At 39.6% G+C, this 22,930-nt stretch overlaps 1 pseudogene and 5 gene segments (V, D, J or C); 3 read left to right on the plus strand and 3 right to left on the minus strand.

The window, feature by feature from the left end:
- The window catches only part of LOC127634238 (immunoglobulin kappa constant-like), an 89,419-nt gene that overhangs the window by 44,743 nt on the left and 21,746 nt on the right, over positions 1-22,930 (plus strand).
- On the minus strand, positions 1,568-2,192 carry LOC127634091 (immunoglobulin kappa variable 3-11-like). The segment is given in 2 exon segments: positions 1,568-1,890; positions 2,019-2,192. Coding segments are annotated over 2 exon segments (372 nt in total).
- LOC127634092 (Ig lambda chain C region-like) lies at positions 2,309-3,892 on the plus strand (annotated as a pseudogene).
- Positions 10,285-10,968, minus strand: LOC127634230 (immunoglobulin kappa variable 3-11-like). The segment is given in 2 exon segments: positions 10,285-10,670; positions 10,795-10,968. Coding segments are annotated over 2 exon segments (369 nt in total).
- On the plus strand, positions 10,880-12,667 carry LOC127634093 (Ig lambda chain C region-like). The segment is given in 3 exon segments: positions 10,880-10,885; positions 11,357-11,408; positions 12,220-12,667. Coding segments are annotated over 3 exon segments (351 nt in total).
- LOC127634094 (immunoglobulin kappa variable 4-1-like) lies at positions 22,254-22,795 on the minus strand. The segment is given in 2 exon segments: positions 22,254-22,588; positions 22,715-22,795. Coding segments are annotated over 2 exon segments (384 nt in total).

Here is a 22,930-nt window from a genome sequence, read left to right on the forward strand (position 1 = left end):
ATCTGTTCTGTACTCTGTTCAGTGATATACAAATATATGATCAATATTCAATGGTTGTTTGAACGTTTGTGTTAGGTTGCATTGAATCAAGTTTTATATGAATTTAATTCCTGTTAGATCTGTGATGTATATGTGCTTCCAGATCAAAGATGTACGCTGGGTTATTTGTCTCTCAGGTCGGGCCGTTAAAATCCAAAATAAATGAATAAACTCATGGAAGATTTTGACATCAATTATTATTGAAACTAATTACATCACAATTATTAAATATGAATATAAACTGTTTCTCTCAGTATTAAACACAGATCAATAAATACAGCAACAAGCCTCTTTTCCATCCATACTTGTTTTTTCCTGCTTTTATGATTCATCACAGAAAAGACATCAAAGTTCAGTCTTCATCAGGATTTTGAAGAAGTCGTGATTTAATGTCCTGCAGTGTTCTGATCGATGCTCATTAATGACGATTAAAGTCTCCTGATCAAGTGTGGTCCTTCTATTCAACATCAAGTCTTCATACATTTCTTTATTTACAGTGACCTGCTGCTGAATGGAGAAACAGAAGTTTTATTTTGTGTTTCAGTTTCTCCACTGTGCGTGTGCTTGTATGTGTGACTCAAACTCTCTCTTCCGGTCAGATGTTCATCGGGTCTTTTAAAGCCCGTCTCACTGAAATAAGACACAAGAGTTTAGAGACAGTCCTCACCAGGTGATGCTCTTACCACTTCCTCTCTCCACAATGACAGACACACGACCACGTCCCCCTCCACATACAGATTACTGAGAGACTTCAGTTTGTGTCTTTCCATGGAGAGAGGAAGAAGTGTTTGACTGTGAACTGAATTGTAGTTCTTTGACATTGAGTGAAATTGTGCTGTGTGACTGAGTGTATTGAAGGAAAGTGTGTGATTGTGTGTTAAAAAGAAGAAGAATAGAAAGAAAGAGGGAGGGAGGGAGACTCTTCTTTATTCTGTTGGATGTGTTTTTCCATTTTCAGAAATGAGGAGTCGAGTGTCTTGAAGAAGAATTGTCTCTCTATTAGAGTTAGTTTTGATATCTGTGCTCTCGACTCTCCTCAAGTCTTGTCTTAAAAACACTCGTGAAAAATCACTTTATCAACACACACACTCCATCAAACAAGAGACTCCAGCACTAGATGAATCTATTTGAATACCTGAACAACATGTATGTGACATCACCTCTCACTTTATATGAGTCTGTCCAATTGAGGGGTGAAACAAGTCAAATGTTTAAAGTGATGAATTACATTCAAATATGACATCTGTGAAAACAAATGTTTTATGTTTGCATGATGCTGTATTCACATGGATAGGTGTCAGTAAAGTTTAAGACTAGTGTCATATCAGCCAGTAAAACATCAACCAAAAATGACTGAATTGACCTTTATAATAAAATGTGTCAGTCCAGTTTCATATGTAGTGTTGAGTGTGAAATATCAAAATCTAAAACTTTGTGTCCATGTCAATTTATAATGAAACATTCAGAGAAACTGTTTCTGTATCAGTAGTTCCTCTTTCACTGAAGGAGGTTTTTGTACGACTCTTTATCACTGTGTGAACACCCATTTACTGTTGATGATGTGAGCACTCTGACAGTAATAATGTCCTGCATCTTCAGTCTGGACTCCACTGATGGTCAGAGTGAAATCACTATTAGATCCACTGCCACTGAATTTAGATGGAGTTCCAGTGTAGCGGTTTGTTGCATAATATATGAGGAGTTTAGGAGCTTCTTCAGGTTTCTGTAAGTACCAGTGCAAATAACTACCACCATACACATCACTGCTGGTTTTACAGTTTATTTGAACTTGTTGTCCTGGTTGAGCTGTTATTGAGGGACTCTGAGTGACCGTGATCTGTCCATTACACTCTGAAACACAAAATAAAATAAAATATTATTTCACAAGAGATTTATGACACTATGAAATAATAAAAAAAAAAACTTTCTACAGTTAAATTGAGTTTATATTAGTGAAATGCACTGAAACAGATTCTCACCAGCAATGAAAAGCAGTAGAGAGCAGATAATGAGAGCGTGTGCTGTCATCTTTACTGTGAATGAGTGAGAACTGAAGGAACAGTGATGTTGGTTTGACAGTCCTGACTAACAGACAGTCTGATATTGTGCTTTAATCAGAGGGGCGGGACATTCAAAACTGTTTCCTCTCAGCAGAAAATGTGAGCGTTACAGGAGAACAGCAGAAATAAGAAACAATTACATGTCAAATTACATTCATACATTTCAATCTTTAACTTTTAGTTATTAATTACAATTGGTTGAAATTCTAATGATTTTTGTTCATTGTGGAAATCTCATGAGCATTCAGTAGATCAAACTAAATCAAATGTGTTATAGAGGAGTTATTACATTGTAATAAACATGTTGTATATAATTATGAATGTAATTTGTATGTTTTTATTGTATTTTTGAAACAGTAGTTGATGACAATATGAAATGAATCATGTTTGAATGTGTGTTGTGTAAAGATGTGTTTGTGATCATGTGTTTAAAGTGCAGTTAGTGAAGCGCTCAGAGGTTTTTGTGCAGCTGTTCTATTAGTTTGTATCACTGTGGTTGACTTTCGGCAGCGGCACCAGACTGGATGTTGGCAGTAAGTAAATCATCAAATCATCATTTTAATGTTTTATGTGTTTTTATAATGTGGAATGTGTCAGTTTTATGTTGAATTGACACACATATGAGTTCAGTGATTTCTCTCACTTTTATAATTTATATTTCATTATTTATTAATAATATCTGATTAGACAGATTGAATAATTTGGCTGTTTTTCCAGAAATGAAGGTGAACTTTAAAGACACTTAATTTACACTTTGTCAGCACATGTGAATTTGTTGCTGGTACAGAAGTGAGATGTTATTCAGTTTTTGGAGATGTTAAATGACTCTGTGTTTAAATGATCGAACATTATCAAGAGTTCATAAAAATGCTCCTTCAATATGAAATGTTTCTTAATGTAATATGTAACATATAAAGTTTTACTGGAGGAATTCTTTCACCAAATGAACTGTTAAAAGTTCATCATTGTACAGAATTTTCTTTTCTATTCTCTTGAGGTTGGGCAATGTCTTTTCATAGTTATTTCTTAATGTAGAAAGAGAAATTTATGAAGGAAAATATTCTTGAACTTTTGTGTAAGTCAAGCTGCAAACATATAAAGATATGTGAACTTTATTCATCATTTCATCATTTTGGTCATTCAGAGTCTTTGGGGAAATAAATTGTTCTTTATATGATTGAACAGATCAACATGAAGAAACAAACTTGCAGTTTAATGTTGAAAGTTTTCAATGATATCTTTAAAGATCTTCAAAATATATAATTGACTAATGTAATTGATTTAGTTTCAATCTGGAGAAAGAAATCTTTTCTTCTTTTGAAGTTGTCTATTGTGTATTTGTCAGGCATCACTCGTCCTAAAGTGAGCGTCCTGCAGCCCTCCAGTGAAGAGATTTCCACAAAGAACACAGCAACACTGATGTGTGTGGCCAACAAGGGCTTCCCTCAGACTGGAGCCTGAGCTGGAAGGTGGACGGGAGCAGCAGGTCTGAGAAGAGCAGTGCTGGGGTCCTGGAGAAGGGCGGTCTGTACAGCTGGAGCAGCAGTCTGACTCTCTCTCAGGACGAGTGGATGAAGGCGGTCACAGTGAGCTGTGAGGCCAAACAGAAAGAGCAGCTGTCAGTCACTGGAGAAGTGAGGAGAGATCAGTGTTCTGAGTAGATCCTCTGGATTCTCTTCTGCTCTTCTCACTCATGTCTCACATGGAGACTAACAGTGACTCCTATTCACACAAGTATATGTGTGCTTTTGTCTTTCAGATTTCTCGTGTCAAAATTCAATAAACTAATAAAATATGACATTATTGAAGTTTCCTGTCTTTGTTTAAAAGTTGATTTATTGATATTATTTGTGTCATTAGTTAGATCAGGACTTTATCTCACATTTTATAAATAATCTTCACTCAATGAAGCATGAAAACACCTGCAGAGACATTATGAAACAAGATCATGAAGTCAAATTAGGGAAGTCAAACATATGGTGTTCTCAGGAAATGTCACTAATTAAGAGGTTTTAAATGTAATCATGCAGGAATCACATCAGACTGAGAACATTAGTAAAATTAATTATATTTTGCATTTGAATACAATCATTAAATATTATATGATCTTTTCTGCATAAATATGTCAGGTGACAAACATGCATGATTCATATTTTACACTCAACAGCAGTGCAAAATATGAAAAGACAATGCAGAAAAGCAGAGCGCATGTGGCGGAAGACAAAACTTGTAGTCCATTATAACATCTACAAAGACAGCATCCATGCTTTTAATATGGAACTAGGCAAAGCTAGACAGACTTTCTTCTCGAATATTATAAACAGCAACTTAAACAACACACACACTCTTTTTGCGACTGTAGAGAGACTGACAAACCCCCCAAGCCAGATTCCCAGTGAAATGCTCTCAGACAGCAAGTGCAGTGAGTTTGCTTCTTTCTTCTCTGGAAAAATCAATAATATCAGAAAGATGATCAGCACATCCTTTTGAGGCAAGGCAAGTTTATTTATATGGCACATTTCATACACAATGGTAATTCAAAGTGCTTTACATAGAAGAGATTAAAATAAGAATAAAAAAAAATAAGAATAATTGAAACAGTTTAGAATATAAAATAAAATCCAGTACAAACAGTCGGACACACAGTGGCACAGTGCTCATTCAGTAAATGCACAGCTAAACAGATGTGTTTTGAGTCTGGATTTGAATGTGACTACTGTAGGAGCACATCTGATCTCTTCTGGAAGCTGGTTTCAGCTGCGGCGGCATAATAGCTAAAAGCAGACTCTCCTTGCTTAGAGTGAACCCTTGATATTTCTAGCTGATGTGATCCTAATGATCTGAGTGATCTGTTGGGTTTATATTCAGTGAGCATATCTGCAATATATTGAGGTCCTAGCCCATTGAGTGATTTATATACCAGTAATAATACTTTAAAATCAATCCTAAATGTAACTGGGAGCCAGTGTAAAGACCTGAGGACTGGTGTGATATGTTCATGTTTTCTGGTTCTGTATGAGCTGCAACTGTCTTGTGGTCTTTTTGGGAATGCCAGTGAGGAGTCCATTACAATAATCCACCCTGCTGGTGATGAAAGCATGCACAAGTTTCTCCAGGTCTTGACTGGAAACAAAGCATCTAATTCTTGCAATATTTTTCAGATGATAGTATGCTGATTTAGTTATTGCTTTGACATGACTACTGAAACTGAGGCCTGACTCTAGAGACACACCAAGATTCCTGACTTGATTTTTAGTTGTTTGACCCCTAGCGTCAAGGTATGCATTCACCTTGAGAACTTCATCTTTGTTTCCAAACGCAATGACTTCAGTTTTGTCTTTGTTTAACTGAAGAAAGTTTTGGCACATCCAACTGTTAACTTCATCAATGCATTGGCACAGGGAGTCAATGGGGCTGTAATCGTTAGGAGATAAGGCTAAGTAGATCTGTGTGTCGTCTGCATAGCTGTGGTAAGCAACTTGGTTCTTTCTCATTATTTGGCTCATTGGGAGCATATACAGGTTGAACAGGAGTGGCGCAAGAATTGAGCCTTGAGGGACTTCGCATGTCATGGACGTCCACTCAGACTTATGGTCTCCTATACTCACATAATAACCTCTCCCTTCTAAGTATGACTTGAACCATTTTAGGACCATCCCAGAAAGCCCCACCCAGTTTTCCAGCCTGTCAAGAAGTATGTTGTGATCGACAGTGTCAAATGCAGCACTGAGGTCGAGTAGTACCAGTACTGATAATTTGCCTGTATCAGTATTTAAGCGAATATCGTTTATTATCTTTATGAGCGCTGTCTCTGTGCTGTGATGCGATCGGAAATCAGATTGAAAATTGTCAAAGTATCCATTTGAGTTCAAGAATTTGTTCAGCTGATTGAAGACAACTTTTTCAATGATCTTGCCTATGAAAGGAAGATTTGAGATCGGTCTATAGTTGCTTAATATGGTCTTATCCAGATTGCTCTTTTTCAAGAGGGGCTTGACAACTGCAGTTTTCAGGGAGTTTGGAAAACTCCCAGAGAGAAGTGAGGCGTTTATCACTGCTAGGAGATCTGCTTCTAAACAGTTGAACACACTTTTGAAAAAAGATGTGGGAAGTGCATCAAGGGCGCAGGTTGATGTTTTAAGGTGCTGTACAGTTTCTTCCAAAAAATTTTCATCAATTTCTTTGAAATCAGACATAGTAACTACTTTCTCAGGTTGTGGTTTGATTTGTCTGACCCCAGCACAACTCAAGGATGTGCTGATCATCTTTCTGATATTATTGATTTTTCCAGAGAAGAAAGAAGCAAACTCACTGCACTTGCTGTCTGAGAGCATTTCACTGGGAATCTGGCTTGGGGGGTTTGTCAGTCTCTCTACAGTCACAAAAAGAGTGCGTGTGTTGTTTAAGTTGCTGTTTATAATATTCGAGAAGAAAGTCTGTCTAGCTTTGCCTAGTTCCATATTAAAAGCATGGATGCTGTCTTTGTAGATGTTATAATGGACTACAAGTTTTGTCTTCCGCCACATGCGCTCTGCTTTTCCGCATTGTCTTTTCATATTTTGCACTGCTGTTGAGTTTCTCCAAGGTGCTTTTTGTCTGCCACTCTTCTTCCTGACTTTCACAGGAGCAATATCATCAATTACACTTTTAACTTTTGAGTTAAAAGAATCAAGGACAAAATCAACAGAGTCAGCAGATATACTTGGTGTTAAAGATATAGCCTTCATAAATAGTACACTAGTGTTCTCAGTTAAGCATCTCTTCTTGACAGACACAGATCTAGCTTCAATGGCAGGAGAGATCAATATATCAAAGAAAATACAGAAATGATCAGACAGTGCTACATCCTTAATAACACTCGATGAAATGTTTAGACCCTTACTGATAAGTAAATCTAGAGTGTGTCCATGATTGTGTGTGGGTCCATGTACATGCTGAGTTAGATCAAAAGTTTTTAAAACAGTTTTGATTTCTTTTGTCATATTGTTTTCTGCATTATCTATGTGAATGTTAAAGTCTCCAGCAATGGCAAAACAGTCAAACTCTGAGGTAATTGTTGATAACAGTTCTGTAAAGTCCTCAGCAAAGGCTGGAGAGTATTTTGGAGGCCTGTAAATAATGATAAGTAAAATGCGTGGAGCACCTTTTAACACACTACCCAGATATTCGAAAGACGGGTAATTCCCAAATGATATTTGCTTACATTGATAGACATCTTTAAAAAGAGCAGCTAAACCCCCACCTCTCCTACCTTCTCTGCAGACACTCAAATAAGTAAAGTTAGGAGGGGATGTTTCATTAAGGACTGTTGCACTACAGCTGTCTTCTAGCCAAGTTTCATTTAGAAACATAAAATCCAGGTTGTATGTGCTTATTAAGTCGTTGACTAGATGTAATTTATTTTTAAGTGAGTGGATGTTTAAAAGTGCTAACTTAACAGTCTTACTTTTTGTCCCCACAGCAATCTTAGTTTGCCGTGTAATAGGCACCAGATTAGATGGGTTTGCTGTACGGCTTTTGAAGGCCTTAGACTTTCTATCATGTAATCGAACAGGAATAGAGAAAGATACAGGCACACTGGGTTCCCGCTTGTTTTGTAAACATTTGAGAAAGTTACTGTTATCATAGCGGGGACCCAACACATATCACTGAGAGCTGGTATCAGTTGTTTTTGGTTCACCTCGAGCAGATGGAGGAGGGTGTGAGCCCTGGCGTTGTGGCAGAGGCCGAAGAGCTCTCACAGGAGGAGGGGGAGTGCGAGCTGGGCCCGCAGGTGTTTGAGGGGCCTGCCGTTTTTTGCTTGATATCTGGGGGCTTGCAGCAAAAGAGTGGGATAGTTTGGTTCCAGCATACACCAGTTCTTCCATTTTCTCTGAGAAGCACAGATGTGGAGATGCTGGAGAGAGGGATAACGTGTCTGGTGAGAGGGGCTGTTGCTCTGGTGTTATCGGAGGCTGTAATATGCTGTCCTGGTTTCCCTGGGTGTTTTCCAGAAAGTTGTCCTTGGGTGCTGAATCTTGGAGCAGTTCTAATATGTCACAGTCTGTCTGTGGTGAGCTTTGTGGGCAGGGCTCAGCTGAGATTGTGTCCGTGAGCAGAAATTGTTGTGGCTGAGTGGTGTTATCATTGTCCTTGTGTGATTTGTCAACCGCATGTGCATTCAGGTGCTGAAGTGAAGTCCTGTGGTCATTCATACTGTGTCCAGGTGTGTGTGTGCCATTCAGATTGAGTGGATTGGCACACACTGCAGAAGGATGATTGAGGGAGAAGCAGATATTGTCCTTTAGCACTCTTGAACCAAGTTTGTTTGGGTGGTGGCCATCCTGTCAAAACAGTTGCCTCTGACTCCAGAAAAGATTGAAGTTGTCAATGAAGTTCACTCCTTTTATATTGCAGGTTTTTTGCAGCCATGTATTAAGCCCAAGCAACCGTGAAAACCTGTTTGTTCCTCTTGCTGGAAGTGGTCCACTGATGAATGTTTGAACTTTCAGTCTTTTAAGTGTTTCAAAAAGTTCATTGAAATCCTTCTTAAGGAGTTCTTAAGATATGTCATGTTTATATGTGTTTTTGTTCATGTTTTGATTTCAAGTCCTTTATTTTGAGAAGTCTAGTTCCCGTTTCCCTTGTCATGTGATTTCATGTTTCCCTCCATGTTCATGGGTCTTGTTTTCATTGGTTTATTGTCTGATCAGTTCTAGTATTGATGTTTGTTTGTGTAGCATATTTCTAGTTCATGTCAAGTTTAAGTTTAGAGTTTTATTCATGTTTATATTTAGGGTTTTTGGTTTCACGTTTATTTAAATAAACTGCACTTGGGTTCTTCATTCCTTCATCATCATCTTCGTCCTTGTCTTTACAGCTACAAAACGTTACACATGTAAAGAAAAGTGATTACTTCAAACTACAATCTCGCATAGTCAGACCGATATCCACACTTTGTTTTAGCCCTGTTCCAGCACTGGAGAGTCGAATATAATATACACTCTCAAAGTTTGTAGTAAAACAATCATAACTGTGTCTTTTTAATTATGTTTCCTCATCTGTCAGCATGATGCCGGTGAATCACGTTCAGTCTCTTTGTACATTACGTCATTGTTTTGTCCGATGCTCGCGTCCCTATGGAGTGTGTGCACGAGCACGAGCAACAGGTCGCTGCTGCAGTTCACTTAACGGACACAAGTGTCATTAATAACAAGTGTTTCTGAATCTTACATACTGAACCTTTAAATACATTTTCTACTAACTCATTACTGCTCAAAACAACACTGTAGTCAAAATGTGTGAACCCAGCATATTCTTTTTCTGACTAAACAACATAAAAAAAAAACATCAAAACAACTAATACAACCCAACTATTCAACATCAATACTACTTTACTTTGTCTCTCTCTGCTGGTGTTGTTTGAGATGTTCAAGCCACTAATGAGCTTCATTATGAGGTTAATTAGTGGAGGCAGATGATACAGATTACTGAGAGACTTCAGTTTGTGTCTTTCCATGGAGAGAGGAAGAAGTGTTTGACTGTGAACTGAATTGTAGTTCTTTGACATTGAGTGAAATTGTGCTGTGTGACTGAGTGTATTGAAGGAAAGTGTGTGATTGTGTGTTTAAAAGAAGAAGAATAGAAAGAAAGAGGGAGGGAGACTCTTCTTTATTCTGTTGGATGTGTTTTTCCATTTTCAGAAATGAGGAGTCGAGTGTCTTGAAGAAGAATTGTCTCTCTATTAGAGTTAGTTTTGATATCTGTGCTCTCGACTCTCCTCAAGTCTTGTCTTAAAAACACTCGTGAAAAATCACTTTATCAACACACACACTCCATCAAACAAGAGACTCCAGCACTAGATGAATCTATTTGAATACCTGAACAACATGTATGTGACATCACCTCTCACTTTATATGAGTCTGTCCAATTGAGGGGTGAAACAAGTCAAATGTTTAAAGTGATGAATTACATTCAAATATGACATCTGTGAAAACAAATGTTTTATGTTTGCATGATGCTGTATTCACATGGATAGGTGTCAGTAAAGTTTAAGACTAGTGTCATATCAGCCAGTAAAACATCAACCAAAAATGACTGAATTGACCTTTATAATAAAATGTGTCCTCCAGTTTCATATGTAGTGTTGAGTGTGAAATATCAAAATCTAAAACTTTGTGTCCATGTCAATTTATAATGAAACATTCAGAGAAACTGTTTCTGTATCAGTAGTTCCTCTTTCACTGAAGGAGGTTTTTGTACGACTCTTTATCACTGTGTGAACACATAACTACTACTGATGTGTAAACTCTGACAGTAATAATGTCCTTCATCTTCAGTCTGGACTCCACTGATGGTCAGAGTGAAATCACTATTAGATCCACTGCCACTGAATCTAGATGGAGTTCCAGTGTTGCGGTTTGTTGCAGCATATATGAGGAGTTTAGGAGCTTCTCCAGGTTTCTGTAAGTACCAGGCTAAATAATTACCATTATACACTCCACTGCTGGTTTTACAGTTTATTTGAACTTGTTGTCCTGGTTGAGCTGTTATTGAGGGACTCTGAGTGACCGTGTACTGTCCATTACACTCTGAAACACAAAATCAAATCAAATATTATTTCACAAGAGATTTTTCACAGTTGAAATAATAATAAAAACTTTACACAATTGAATTGAGTTTATATTAGTGAAATGCACTGAAACAGATTCTCACCAGCAATGAAAAGCAGTAGAGAGCAGATAATGAGAGCGTGTGCTGTCATCTTTACTGTGAATGAGTGAGAACTGAAGGAACAGTGATGTTGGTTTGACAGTCCTGACTAACAGACAGTCTGATATTGTGCTTTAATCAGAGGGGCGGGACATTCAAAACTGTTTCCTCTCAGCAGAAAATGTGAGCGTTACAGGAGAACAGCAGAAATAAGAAACAATTACATGTCAAATTACATTCATACATTTCAATCTTTATCTTTTAGTTATTAATTACAATTGGTTGAAATTCTAATGATTTTTGTTCATTGTGGAAATCTCATGAGTATTCAGTAGATCAAACTAAATCAAATGTGTTATAGAGGAGTTATTACATTGTAATAAACATGTTGTATATAATTATGAATGTAATATGTATGTTTTTATTGTATTTTTGAAACAGTAGTTGATGACAATATGAAATGAATCATGTTTGAATGTGTGTTGTGTAAAGATGTGTTTGTGATCATGTGTTTAAAGTGCAGTTAGTGAAGCGCTCAGAGGTTTTTGTGCAGCTGTTCTATTAGTTTGTATCACTGTGGTCGACTTTCGGCAGCGGCACCAGACTGGATGTTGGCAGTAAGTAAATCATCAAATCATCATTTTAATGTTTTATGTGTTTTTATAATGTGGAATGTGTCAGTTTTATGTTGAATTGACACACATATGAGTTCAGTGATTTCTCTCACTTTTTTGATTTATATTTCATTATTTATTAATAATATCTGATTAGACAGATTGAATAATTTGGCTGTTTTTCAAGAAATGAAGGTGAACTTTAAAGACACTTAATTGACACTTTGTCAGCACATGTGAATTTGTTGCTGGTACAGAAGTGAGATGTTATTCAGTTTTTGGAGATGTTAAATGACTCTGTGTTTAAATGACGAACATTATCAAGAGTTCATAAAAATGCTCCTTCAATATGAAATGTTTCTTAATGTAATATGTAACATATAAAGTTTTACTGGAGGAATTCTTTCACCAAATTAACTGTTAAAAGTTCATCATTGTACAGAATTTTCTTTTCTATTCTCTTGAGGTTGGGCAATGTCTTTTCATAGTTATTTCTTAATGTAGAAAGAGAAATTTATGAAGGAAAATATTCTTGAACTTTTGTGTAAGTCAAACTGCAAACATATAAAGATATGTGAACTTTATTCATCATTTCATCATTTTGGTCATTCAGAGTCTTTGGGGAAATAAATTGTTCTTTATATGATTGAACAGATCAACATGAAGAAACAAACTTGCAGTTTAATGTTGAAAGTTTTCAATGATATCTTTAAAGATCTTCAAAATCTATAATTGACTAATGTAATTGATTTCGTTTCAATCTGGAGAAAGAAATCTTTTCTTCTTTTGAAGTTGTCTATTGTGTATTTGTCAGGCATCACTCGTCCTAAAGTGAGCGTCCTGCCGCCCTCCAGTGAAGAGATTTCCACAAAGAACACAGCAACACTGATGTGTGTGGCCAACAAGGGCTTCCCCTCAGACTGGAGCCTGAGCTGGAAGGTGGACGGGAGCAGCAGGTCTGAGAAGAGCAGTGCTGGGGTCCTGGAGAAGGGCGGTCTGTACAGCTGGAGCAGCAGTCTGACTCTCTCTCAGGACGAGTGGATGAAGGCGGTCACAGTAGCTGTGAGGCCAAACAGAAAGAGCAGCTGTCAGTCACTGGAGAAGTGAGGAGAGATCAGTGTTCTGAGTAGATCCTCTGGATTCTCTTCTGCTCTTCTCACTCATGTCTCACATGGAGACTAACAGTGACTTCTATTCACACAAGTATATGTGTGCTTTTGTCTTTGACTTTTCTCTTGTCAAAATTCAATAAACTAATAAAATATGACATTATTGAAGTTTCCTGTCTTTGTTTAAAAGTTGATTTATTGATATTATTTGTGTCATTAGTTAGATCAGGACTTTATCTCACATTTTATAAATAATCTTCACTCAATGAAGCATGAAAACACCTGCAGAGACATTATGAAACAAGATCATGAAGTCAAATTAGGGAACTCAAACATATAGTACATATAATATAGTGAGTAAATGTAACAATATATTTAGAAGTTTTACTTACAGTCGTACAGTGGAGTCCAAAAGTCTGAGAACAATTGAGAAAAGTTTCTATTTTAAATAAAATGAGTTTTCAAATTTTTTTATCTGCATAAATATTTGAGGTGAATTGAAAGATAAACACAGTTTCTGACATATACACTAATGACAGCATGCACTCAAACTGACATGAACTCCAAATGTTTGTGTAAAATCTCATAAAAGTAAGAAAGGGCATTAAACACACACACACACACGCACACACACACACACACACATACACACACAAACAAATAAATAAAACTAAATGTGAAATGATTCATTACTCTGAAGCCTCTGTTTTAATTGAGAATAAACAATCACGACAACTGAGCAAACATCAATAAAGTATCTATGATGGGAAAGGTCAGAGGTCATCTCAATGGGCAGTGGGCACATCAGTCAGAGAATTTGCACACAGATCTTTGGAGACTCAACCGCACTGATCTGTCTGCTCAGCTCTTAACTACAGGGGGCGCTGATGAGCTGTACACTGGATGGGTCAGAGGTCACAGAGGGGGTTCTGACCAGTGCAGAGAGTGACCAGGATGGACGCTACAGGAGGAATAGTGGTCTGACCCTCAGCAAAGCATGCTGGGAAGAGTCAGAGGTGTTCATCTGCAGAGTAACTCATGATGGAGATCTTCATCAGGTCTCGTTCCACAAGAGTCGCTGTTAAGAGCGTTGATCCATCCTGTTTTAAACATGCTATGGTCCGGCCTTTACTCAAAAAAACTAATCTTGATCCTTCTGACACCAACAATTATAGACCCATCTCAAAATTGCCATTTTTGTCTATAGTATTGGAGAGGGTTGTTTTAAACCCTCCATTTCAGTCAGGCTTCAGAGCTAAACACAGCACTGAGTCTGCTCTTTTAAGAGTAGTAAATGACCTTTTACTATCTGTAGATTCTGGTAACTGTGCCATTCGGGTATTGCTGGACTTAAGTGCAGCCTTTGATACTGTGGATCATCGTATCCTTCTAAATAGGTTAAATCTCGAGGTCGGTATCTGTAATGATGCATTAGAGTGGTTTCGGTCTTATCTCACTAATAGGAGTTTTTTGGTGGAAATCGGTGACTTTTCATCGAGTATAGCTCCCATTACCTGTGGGGTGCCTCAGGGCTCTATTCTGGGTCCAACATTATTTTCTTTATACATGCTCCCTCTCTGTTATATTTTTGAGTATCATAAGGTCTCCTATCATATCTATGCTGATGATAACCAGCTTTATTTTCCTAAAATAAAAGCTAAATAAAACAGGTTCGGCTTCAGTCTCCACCTTGTTAGCATGTTTAAAGGACATCAAAGGCTGGATGGATGATCATTTCCTCCAGTTGAACCACAATAAGACTGAAGTCATTTTGTTTGGCCCCCCACAGCAATTAGACAAATGTAGCCCTACCCTGGGTCCCTTTCAAGAAGATACCTGTGACCATGTTAGAAACCTGGGGGTTATTTTTGATCCTGAATTAAAATTTGATAAACAAATAAATTCTGTAGTCAGAGGCAGTTTTTTTCAGCTAAAGGGGCTTCACAAGCTTAAAAGTTTTCTTTCAATGATTTGGAGACCGTCATTCTCACATTTCTCTCAACCAGGCTGGACTACTGTAATGCTCTGTATGCCGGAATAAACCAGTCCTCACTCTCGCCTCTACAGCTGGTACAGAATGCCGCAGCCCGTTTTTTGACTGGGACAAGAAAGAGGGAGCATATTGTGCCTGTGTTAGCATCACTTCATTGGTTACCTGTTCAATTCAGAGTTGATTTTAAGATTTTAGTATTTGTATTTAAAGCACTGCATGGACTTGCTCCTGCTTATATTTCGGATCTTCTTCGTCCCTACTCTCCTCAGAGAATGACTCTCCTCACGCTTAAAAACCAAAGGTGATAGGGCCTTTTCAGTTCGGCCTCCAAAGCTTTGGAACACCCTACCTCTTTTTATTAGATCATCCACTAATCTATCTATATTTAAATCTTCTCTTAAAACATACTTTTTCTCTCAGGCTTATTCGTCACTTGTTTTCACCATTAGTACAATTATTATTTAATATTAAATATGATTATTTTTTCTCTCTTGTCTGGTTTTTACAATGTCTTCACTGTTTGAACAGTTCTGAACAGATGCATTTACTGGTAAAACTAAATGAATCCTCTTGTGGATTGAACATGGTCACTGGAGACAGATCTGATCTATTCTGAGAGAAACACAATCATTCCACACTGACAATGCAAATGTGATTTTCACACTCTCAGATTCACTGTTTGATTGGTTAAATGATCTGAAGTGGAACACACCAGTTTCACTTCTGCTCTATTGAGTTGTTCGTCAGTAAGGAAGTTATTTAAGTGACATCTTCATACAGTTTATGAAACTAATGGACCGCACCAGCTCATCTGCAACACGAGATGAAGACTTTTCTCTGCACTGCTACTGTAGGTACAACAGGTTGAATTTTTGATGGAGCAGCTGTTGTGGCATCTGATCAGAGTGTGGTCTGTTCCAAGATCAATAACTCAATCAATAAAATAAAAAGTCACCAATGTAAATTGTATGGAGAGGATGCAATGAATGTGAATGGTACGGAGCCCCCGAAGTGACCTGTGCAAAAAAAAAAATCTAAGAGACTTTCGCGTGCGCACGAGAAACTATCGCGTGCGCACGAGATACTATCGCGTGCGCACGAGAAACTATCGCGTGCGCACGAGATACTTTCGCGTGCGCACGAGAAACTATCGCGTGCGCACGCGTTACAGTTTCCGGTGTGTGTATAGCTCTTTAACGATTGCGTCATTGCCATCATTCATTTACTCAAAGATACTGAGAGCATGGATGCGCATGAATTTATAGAGATATATTTTAAACTTGGCCTTCAATACAAAGACATTACTGTCTATGACATTTGTAATACTGTCATGGCTGAGACACGCTTTGATCTGCCAAAGGACACTAATCAAGCAATAGCAATAGACTTGTACTTGCATTTAACACGAGAACTACCGGAATTATATAACTACTAGAATGGCCATAGTGGTCATTCTGACCGTTAGACTGGACCAAATGTCATGTCATATTTACATTCGAAACTTCTATTGAGGTTTTAGAATGAAGCTTCTAATGTCTGTCGTCATATTTTATATCGTCATCACCCTAAAAATGTATTGAATAAAATAGAATAATATGGATCAAATGGAGCGCCAAGCGAACGCAGATAGTCCTACATAATACGATCTTTTTTTGTAATATAAATATGACATGACATTTGGTCCAGTCTAACGGTCAGAATGACCACTATGGCCATTCTAGTAGTTATATAATTCCGGTAGTTCTCGTGTTAAATGCAAGTACAAGTCTATTGCTATTGCTTGATTAGTGTCCTTTGGCAGATCAAAGCGTTTCTCAGCCATGACAGTATTACAAATGTCATAGACAGTAATGTCTTTGTATTGAAGGCCAAGTTTAAAATATATCTCTATAAATTCATGCGCATCCATGCTCTCAGTATCTTTGAGTAAATGAATGATGGCAATGACGCAATCGTTAAAGAGCTATACACACACCGGAAACTGTAACGCGTGCGCACGCGATAGTTTCTCGTGCGCACGCGAAAGTATCTCGTGCGCACGCGATAGTTTCTCGTGCGCACGCGATAGTTTCTCGTGCGCACGCGAAAGTATCTCGTGCGCACGCGATAGTTTCTCGTGCGCACGCGAAAGTATCTCGTGCGCACGCGATAGTTTCTCGTGCGCACGCGATAGTATCTCGTGCGCACGCGATAGTTTCTCGTGCGCACGCGAAAGTATCTCGTGCGCACGCGATAGTTTCTCGTGCGCACGCGATAGTATCTCGTGCGCACGCGATAGTTTCTCGTGCGCACGCGAAAGTATCTCGTGCGCACGCGAAAGTATCTCGTGCGCACGCGATAGTTTCTCGTGCGCACGCGATAGTATCTCGTGCGCACGCGATAGTTTCTCGTGCGCACGCGAAAGTCTCTTAGATTTTTTTTTTTGCACAGGTCACTTCGGGGGCTCCGTAGAATGGTGACTGAGGCTGACAATCTTTTTTTGTCTCAGTGCGGAGGCTCTGGCTGCTCAAATCGGATTTCAAATGGACTTTTGTGTCACTCTTAACGCGACAACAATGATGACGGCAAAAATCGGTGACTGCAGCACGGAGCAACTGTGCCTACGGTTGCACAAGTAGTTTAAGAAAACAGATCGTAAAAAAAGAGAAAGCAATTAGAAATATGTACCCAAATACACATCCAAAATATAGACAATATAACTGAATGTATCTGTAGATGTTCTCCAGCTACAGGTCCGGTTCCAGATCAAAATCACTGACGGTGCTTCTGAAAATAGTGCGGTGATCTGTATAAAGTGGAGATGTATCGTAATTAACAAAAATGTAATAGATTAAATCACGTTTATGCAGTGGCGGTTCTATATTGAATTGCACCCTGGGCGAGACCACCTTTGAGTTATCAGAACTTAAATATACACTATATACATAAATGTGCCAAACATATATACAATCAGATATATAAAAAATGTAACAAGTGCAGAGAGCAACAATAATATAACACATTAAGAATAATATACAAATAAAATATAGAATAGAATATATATATTATATATTACACACAAATGTGAAAACACACTAAAGAGAATCTAATTATTACACTATTGCACTAAGAACAGAAAACACAAACTAAAACTAAAACCTGACTTTTCTGGCTTTCCTTGATGCAAAATCATCAATGATGTCATCGTATGAAATCTGCTCCCCTATTGAGTGATTGATACTGATGACGGCAAGGCCAGTGAGCCGTTCCTGGGACATGGTTGATCTCAGGTATGACTTGATCAACTTTAGTTTTGAAAAGCTCCTCTCTGCTTGAGCCACAGTGACTGGCAGAGTAAGTGCAATCCTGATAGCAGTCCAAAAATTGGGGTAGATCTCTGATAGATCCTTATCATGCATAAAAGTGATAAGCTCAAGGAAGCTCATGGTCTTTGATGGCAGTTCAGGGAAGTTCTTAATTTCCTAAAAAAATATATTCATGACACAGTTATAATGGCTTCATGACAGCCAATGTCAAAACCAACATGGCAGTTTAATGTAATGTTAACTCATAAAGCTAAGTAGTTTCTTAAGTTTAATAATTAATCTGCTATGTCATGTTTTTTATGACATATTTATGACGTTATGATGTCTTGGTAATGTCAAGTTGTCAACAAAGGCATCTCAAACAAATAATGTCATATTTGCATTAAAAATGTCATTATTGAGCGAGTGATACTTAATTAAGGAATATAACATAAGACGCCATTATGAGACAAAACACCAGGACAAATACAAGCATGAGGACAGACAGCAGAAGGCAAAGCAGTTAAAAAGGACTCTGGTGTCACAGACTATGTTCACAAAAACAAAATCACAAAGTGAGGCTGTCGTGAAAGCTAGTTTTGTTGTGGCCGAAAAAATAGCTAAATCAGCATGACCTTTTACTGAGGGAGTGTTTGTAAAACGGTGTGTGATTAGAGTGTGCGACGTCATGTGTCCAGACAAAAAGCAAGCGTTTTCAAATATAAGCTTAAGCAGAAATACTGTTGCTGATCATGTATGTTAGCTTGCCACCGATTTACAAGAACAGTTGATGGAAATGTCTTCATTGCATATTCCCTTGCTGTGGATGAGAGCGCTGATGTGACTGACACTGCACAGCTGTCAATCGTCATCCATGCAGTTGACTCCAGTTTATGTGTTACAGAGAAACCTTTGGGAATTACATCAATGCATGGCACAACCAAGGGAAAAGACATATTTGAGTCTTTGACCTGGCCTTTTTGTGCGACATAATGAAACATCTCACTGCACTAAACCTCCAGGGACGGGGACGTGTGATCACAGACATGTGTGATGCAGTGAGAGCTTTCCAAGCCAGACATTGACAAACCATGTCTCTACCGCTGTGTTTTCCGACTGCGCAATTTGTTAATTTTCCGGATTTGCGGTTCATAAATTTACATTTGAACTGCTCGGCAATCCGTTTGCAAAAGGAGCTGATAGACCTCCAGTGTAGTGACACACTCAAGGCAAAGTATGACTCTGTGGGCGCAGCACAGTTTCCAGGCTTCATCCCTGAAACGATGCCTCAACACAACCTACATGCTGCTCAAATGCTCTGCATGTTTGGAAGCACAAACCTGTGTGAGCAGCTTTTCTCTGTAATGAAGATGAACAAAAACCCACAAAGGAGTCGTCTCACTGATGCACACCTTCACTCCATCTTGAGGGTTTGCACAGCACAGAACCTAACCCCAAATATTGATGAACTGGCACCCAAGAAAAGGTGCCAAATATCTGGCTTTAGCAAATGTTCATAAAAGAAGAATGTAGCCTCCCTAAATATGTTTTCCTTTTGCACTTTATAAAATTACCTGTTTATCCTGTTTAATAAATGTTGGCCCTCGACATTCCCAGTTTTTATGTTTTTAAAGCAGCATATTGTATTTGACATTATGTGACTTGAAGAGGTAAGGGTTAAAGTTATTTCCTCATCCCCAATAATAGGATACAAAGCAACATTTGTTCATTTTCCTACTTTGTCTAATTCTGCTGATTCATAACAGATCTTTGATATCAATGTTGTCTTACTGTAATATATTTAAATTTCCCTCTTAAAAGAAGAATAACATGAAACACACATATGTTTTATAACACACTTATTTTACTCGATAAGCTTGATAACATTGTGCAAACAGTCTATGTTCATTCTACGACTATCATATAAGTCATATAATGAAAGTTATAACTCCTAAAATAAACATCTGGACTTGTGTATACTTTAGGGTGACCATATTTTGATTACCAAAAACCAGGACACTCGGCCCGGCAATGAGATACTCGAATTTTACTCAAAGATGCCTTGTTAATTTCAATACATTTAAAGTAGGCTATGCCTCTGTATGGATAGAAAATTGTTATTACAAAATACTATCCTACTATGGCTGAGTATCTCATTGCCGGACCGAGTGTCCTGGTTTTTGGTAATCAAAATATGGTCACCCTAGTATACTTGTCACGTTCCTCTGTTGTCTGCCCTGTGTCATCATCACTGCCATTTTGTTAAAGAACTACACTTCCCAGTATCCACCTGTCATCATCACTGCCATTTTGTTAAAGAACTACACTTCCCAGTATCCACCTGTCATCATCACTGCCATTTTGTTCATTGTTCTCACCTGTGTCCTATTTAGTCATAACATTAGTTGAACGTAGTTGAATGTTGTTGATGTTCGCTCCCATGCCTGTGTTCCCGTGTTCCCAGCTCCAGTGTTTTCGTGTTTTGTTTTCATTTTGCCCATCGTGGTAGTTTTGTTTGTTCATGTCTGTTTGTTTCCTTTCGTGTCAATAAAGAGAACTGCTTTTGGATCCGCACCCCCTCGTCTGCCTTCGTTGCCTCATTCGTAACAGAACGACAGACCTACAATGGATCCAGCGGTTCAGCAAGCCAACTATCGCCTGCTCTGCCTGCGGCAAGAGGACCGACCGGTGGAGGATCATGTCGGTGACTTCCTCGAGCTGGCGAGTGTCTCTGACTTCCCTGACTCCTCCCTGGTCGTGTTTTTTCGGGCGAACCTGAACAGTGCGATCAAGGAGCGGTTGCCACCGGCAACGCGCGGCTGGACGCTCCGCGCGTTCGTGGAGGAGACTCTACTGGCCTGCGGTTCCTCGTTCACTGTGGACATCGTCGAGGAGAACCCCGTAGCTCCTCCCACAGTGGTAACCCTCCATTCGCCCGTGGTTCATCCCTTCACGTCTGCCAGCGAGCCAACCTTCATGCCTGCCGTGGTCAAGGAGCCAATGCTGCCAGCTTCGTCCGCCCGGAGGAGGAGGAGGAGGAGGAGGAGAAGAAAGGCTTCCGCTCCCCAGTTCACGCCTGTCCCGGTCAGCGAACTAGAGCCCACGCCTGCCACGGCCAGCGAGCCAGAGCCCACGCCTGCCACGGCCAGCGAGCCAGAGCCCACGCCTGCCACGGCCAGCGAGCCAGAGCCCACGCCTGCCACGGCCAGCGAGCCAGCGCCTGTAGCCTCCGAAGCCAGCGAGCCAACGCCTGTAGCCTCCGACGTCAGCGAGCCAGCGCCTGTAGCCTCGACCGTCCCTGTGCCAGCGCCTGTAGCCTCGACCGTCCCTGAGCCAGCGCCTGTGGTCTTGTCCGTCCCAGCGCCAGTAGCCATGACCGTCCAAGAGCCAGCACCCCTCGAGCCTCCCAGGGCTCCTCCTTCCGAGCTTTCCAGAGCTCTGCCTTCCGAGCTTCCTGAGCTTTCCAGAGCTCTGCCTTCCGAGCCTTCCGAGCTTCCTGAGCTTTCCAGAGCTCTGCCTTCCGAGCTTCCTGAGCTTTCCAGAGCTCTGCCTTCCGAGCTTCCTGAGCTTTCCAGAGCTCTGCCTTCCGAGCTTTCCAGAGCTCCGCCTTCCGAGCTTCCTGAGCTTTCCAGAGCTCCGCCTCCCGAGCCTCCTACGGCTCTGCTCCCAGAGACTCCAGAGCTTTCTAGGGCTCCGCCTCCTGAGCCTCCTACGGCTCCGCCTCTCGAGCCTCCTACGGCTCGGCTCCCAGAGACTCCAGAGCTTTCTAGGGCTCCACCTCTCGAGCATCCTACGGCTCCGCCTCCTGAGCCTCCTACGGCTCCGCCTCCTGAGTCTCCCTCGGCCCCGCCTCCCGAGCCTCCTATGGCTCTGCTCCAAGAGCCTCCCATGCCTGTGTTCCCGTGTTCCCAGCTCCAGTGTTTTCGTGTTTTGTTTTCATTTTGCCCATCGTGGTAGTTTTGTTTGTTCATGTCTGTTTGTTTCCTTTCGTGTCAATAAAGAGAACTGCTTTTGGATCCGCACCCCCTCGTCTGCCTTCGTTGCCTCATTCGTAACAATACTGGAACATCTCCTCATGATTCAACACAGAATATCAGTGACAGCAGCACATCCTCATCCACTTTCATTCATTTCTGAATCTATTGTTTAAAGTGATGAATTACATTCAAATATGACATCTGTGAAAACAAATGTTTTATGTTTGCATGATGCTGTATTCACATGGATAGGTGTCAGTAAAGTTTAAGACTAGTGTCATATCAGCCAGTAAAACATCAACCAAAAATGACTGAATTGACCTTTATAATAAAATGTGTCATCCAGTTTCATATGTAGTGTTGAGTGTGAAATATCAAAATCTAAAACTTTGTGTCCATGTCAATTTATAATGAAACATTCAGAGAAACTGTTTCTGTATCAGTAGTTCCTCTTTCACTGAAGGAGGTTTTTGTACGACTCTTTATCACTGTGTGAACACATATTTACTGTTGATGACGTGAAAACTCTGACAGTAATAATGTCCTTCATCTTCAGTCTGGACTCCACTGATGGTCAGAGTGAAATCACTATTAGATCCACTGCCACTGAATTTAGATGAAGTTCCAGTCTGGAGGGTGCTTGTCCAATATATGAGGAGTTTAGGAGCTTCTTCAGGTTTCTGTAAGTACCAGTTCAAGTAGTGTCCATAACTACTGTAATAGTACACATCACTGCTGGTTTTACAGTTTATTTGAACTTGTTGTCCTGGTTGAGCTGTTATTGAGGGACTCTGAGTGACCGTGATCTGTCCATTACACTCTGAAACACAAAATAAATAAAATATTATTTCACAAAAGCTTTTTGACACGTTAAATAATAATAATAAAAACTTTCTACAGTTAAATTGAGTTTATATTGGTGAAATGCACTGAAACAGATTCTCACCAGCAATGAAAAGCAGTAGAGAGCAGATAATGAGAGCGTGTGCTGTCATCTTTACTGTGAATGAGTGAGAACTGAAGGAACAGTGATGTTGGTTTGACAGTCCTGACTAACAGACAGTCTGATATTGTGCTTTAATCAGAGGGGCGGGACATTCAAAACTGTTTCCTCTCAGCAGAAAATGTGAGTGTTACAGGAGAACAGCAGAAATAAGAAACA

Source organism: Xyrauchen texanus, chromosome 41 (genome assembly GCF_025860055.1).
Source record: "Xyrauchen texanus isolate HMW12.3.18 chromosome 41, RBS_HiC_50CHRs, whole genome shotgun sequence".
Taxonomy (NCBI): Eukaryota; Metazoa; Chordata; class Actinopteri; order Cypriniformes; family Catostomidae; genus Xyrauchen; species Xyrauchen texanus.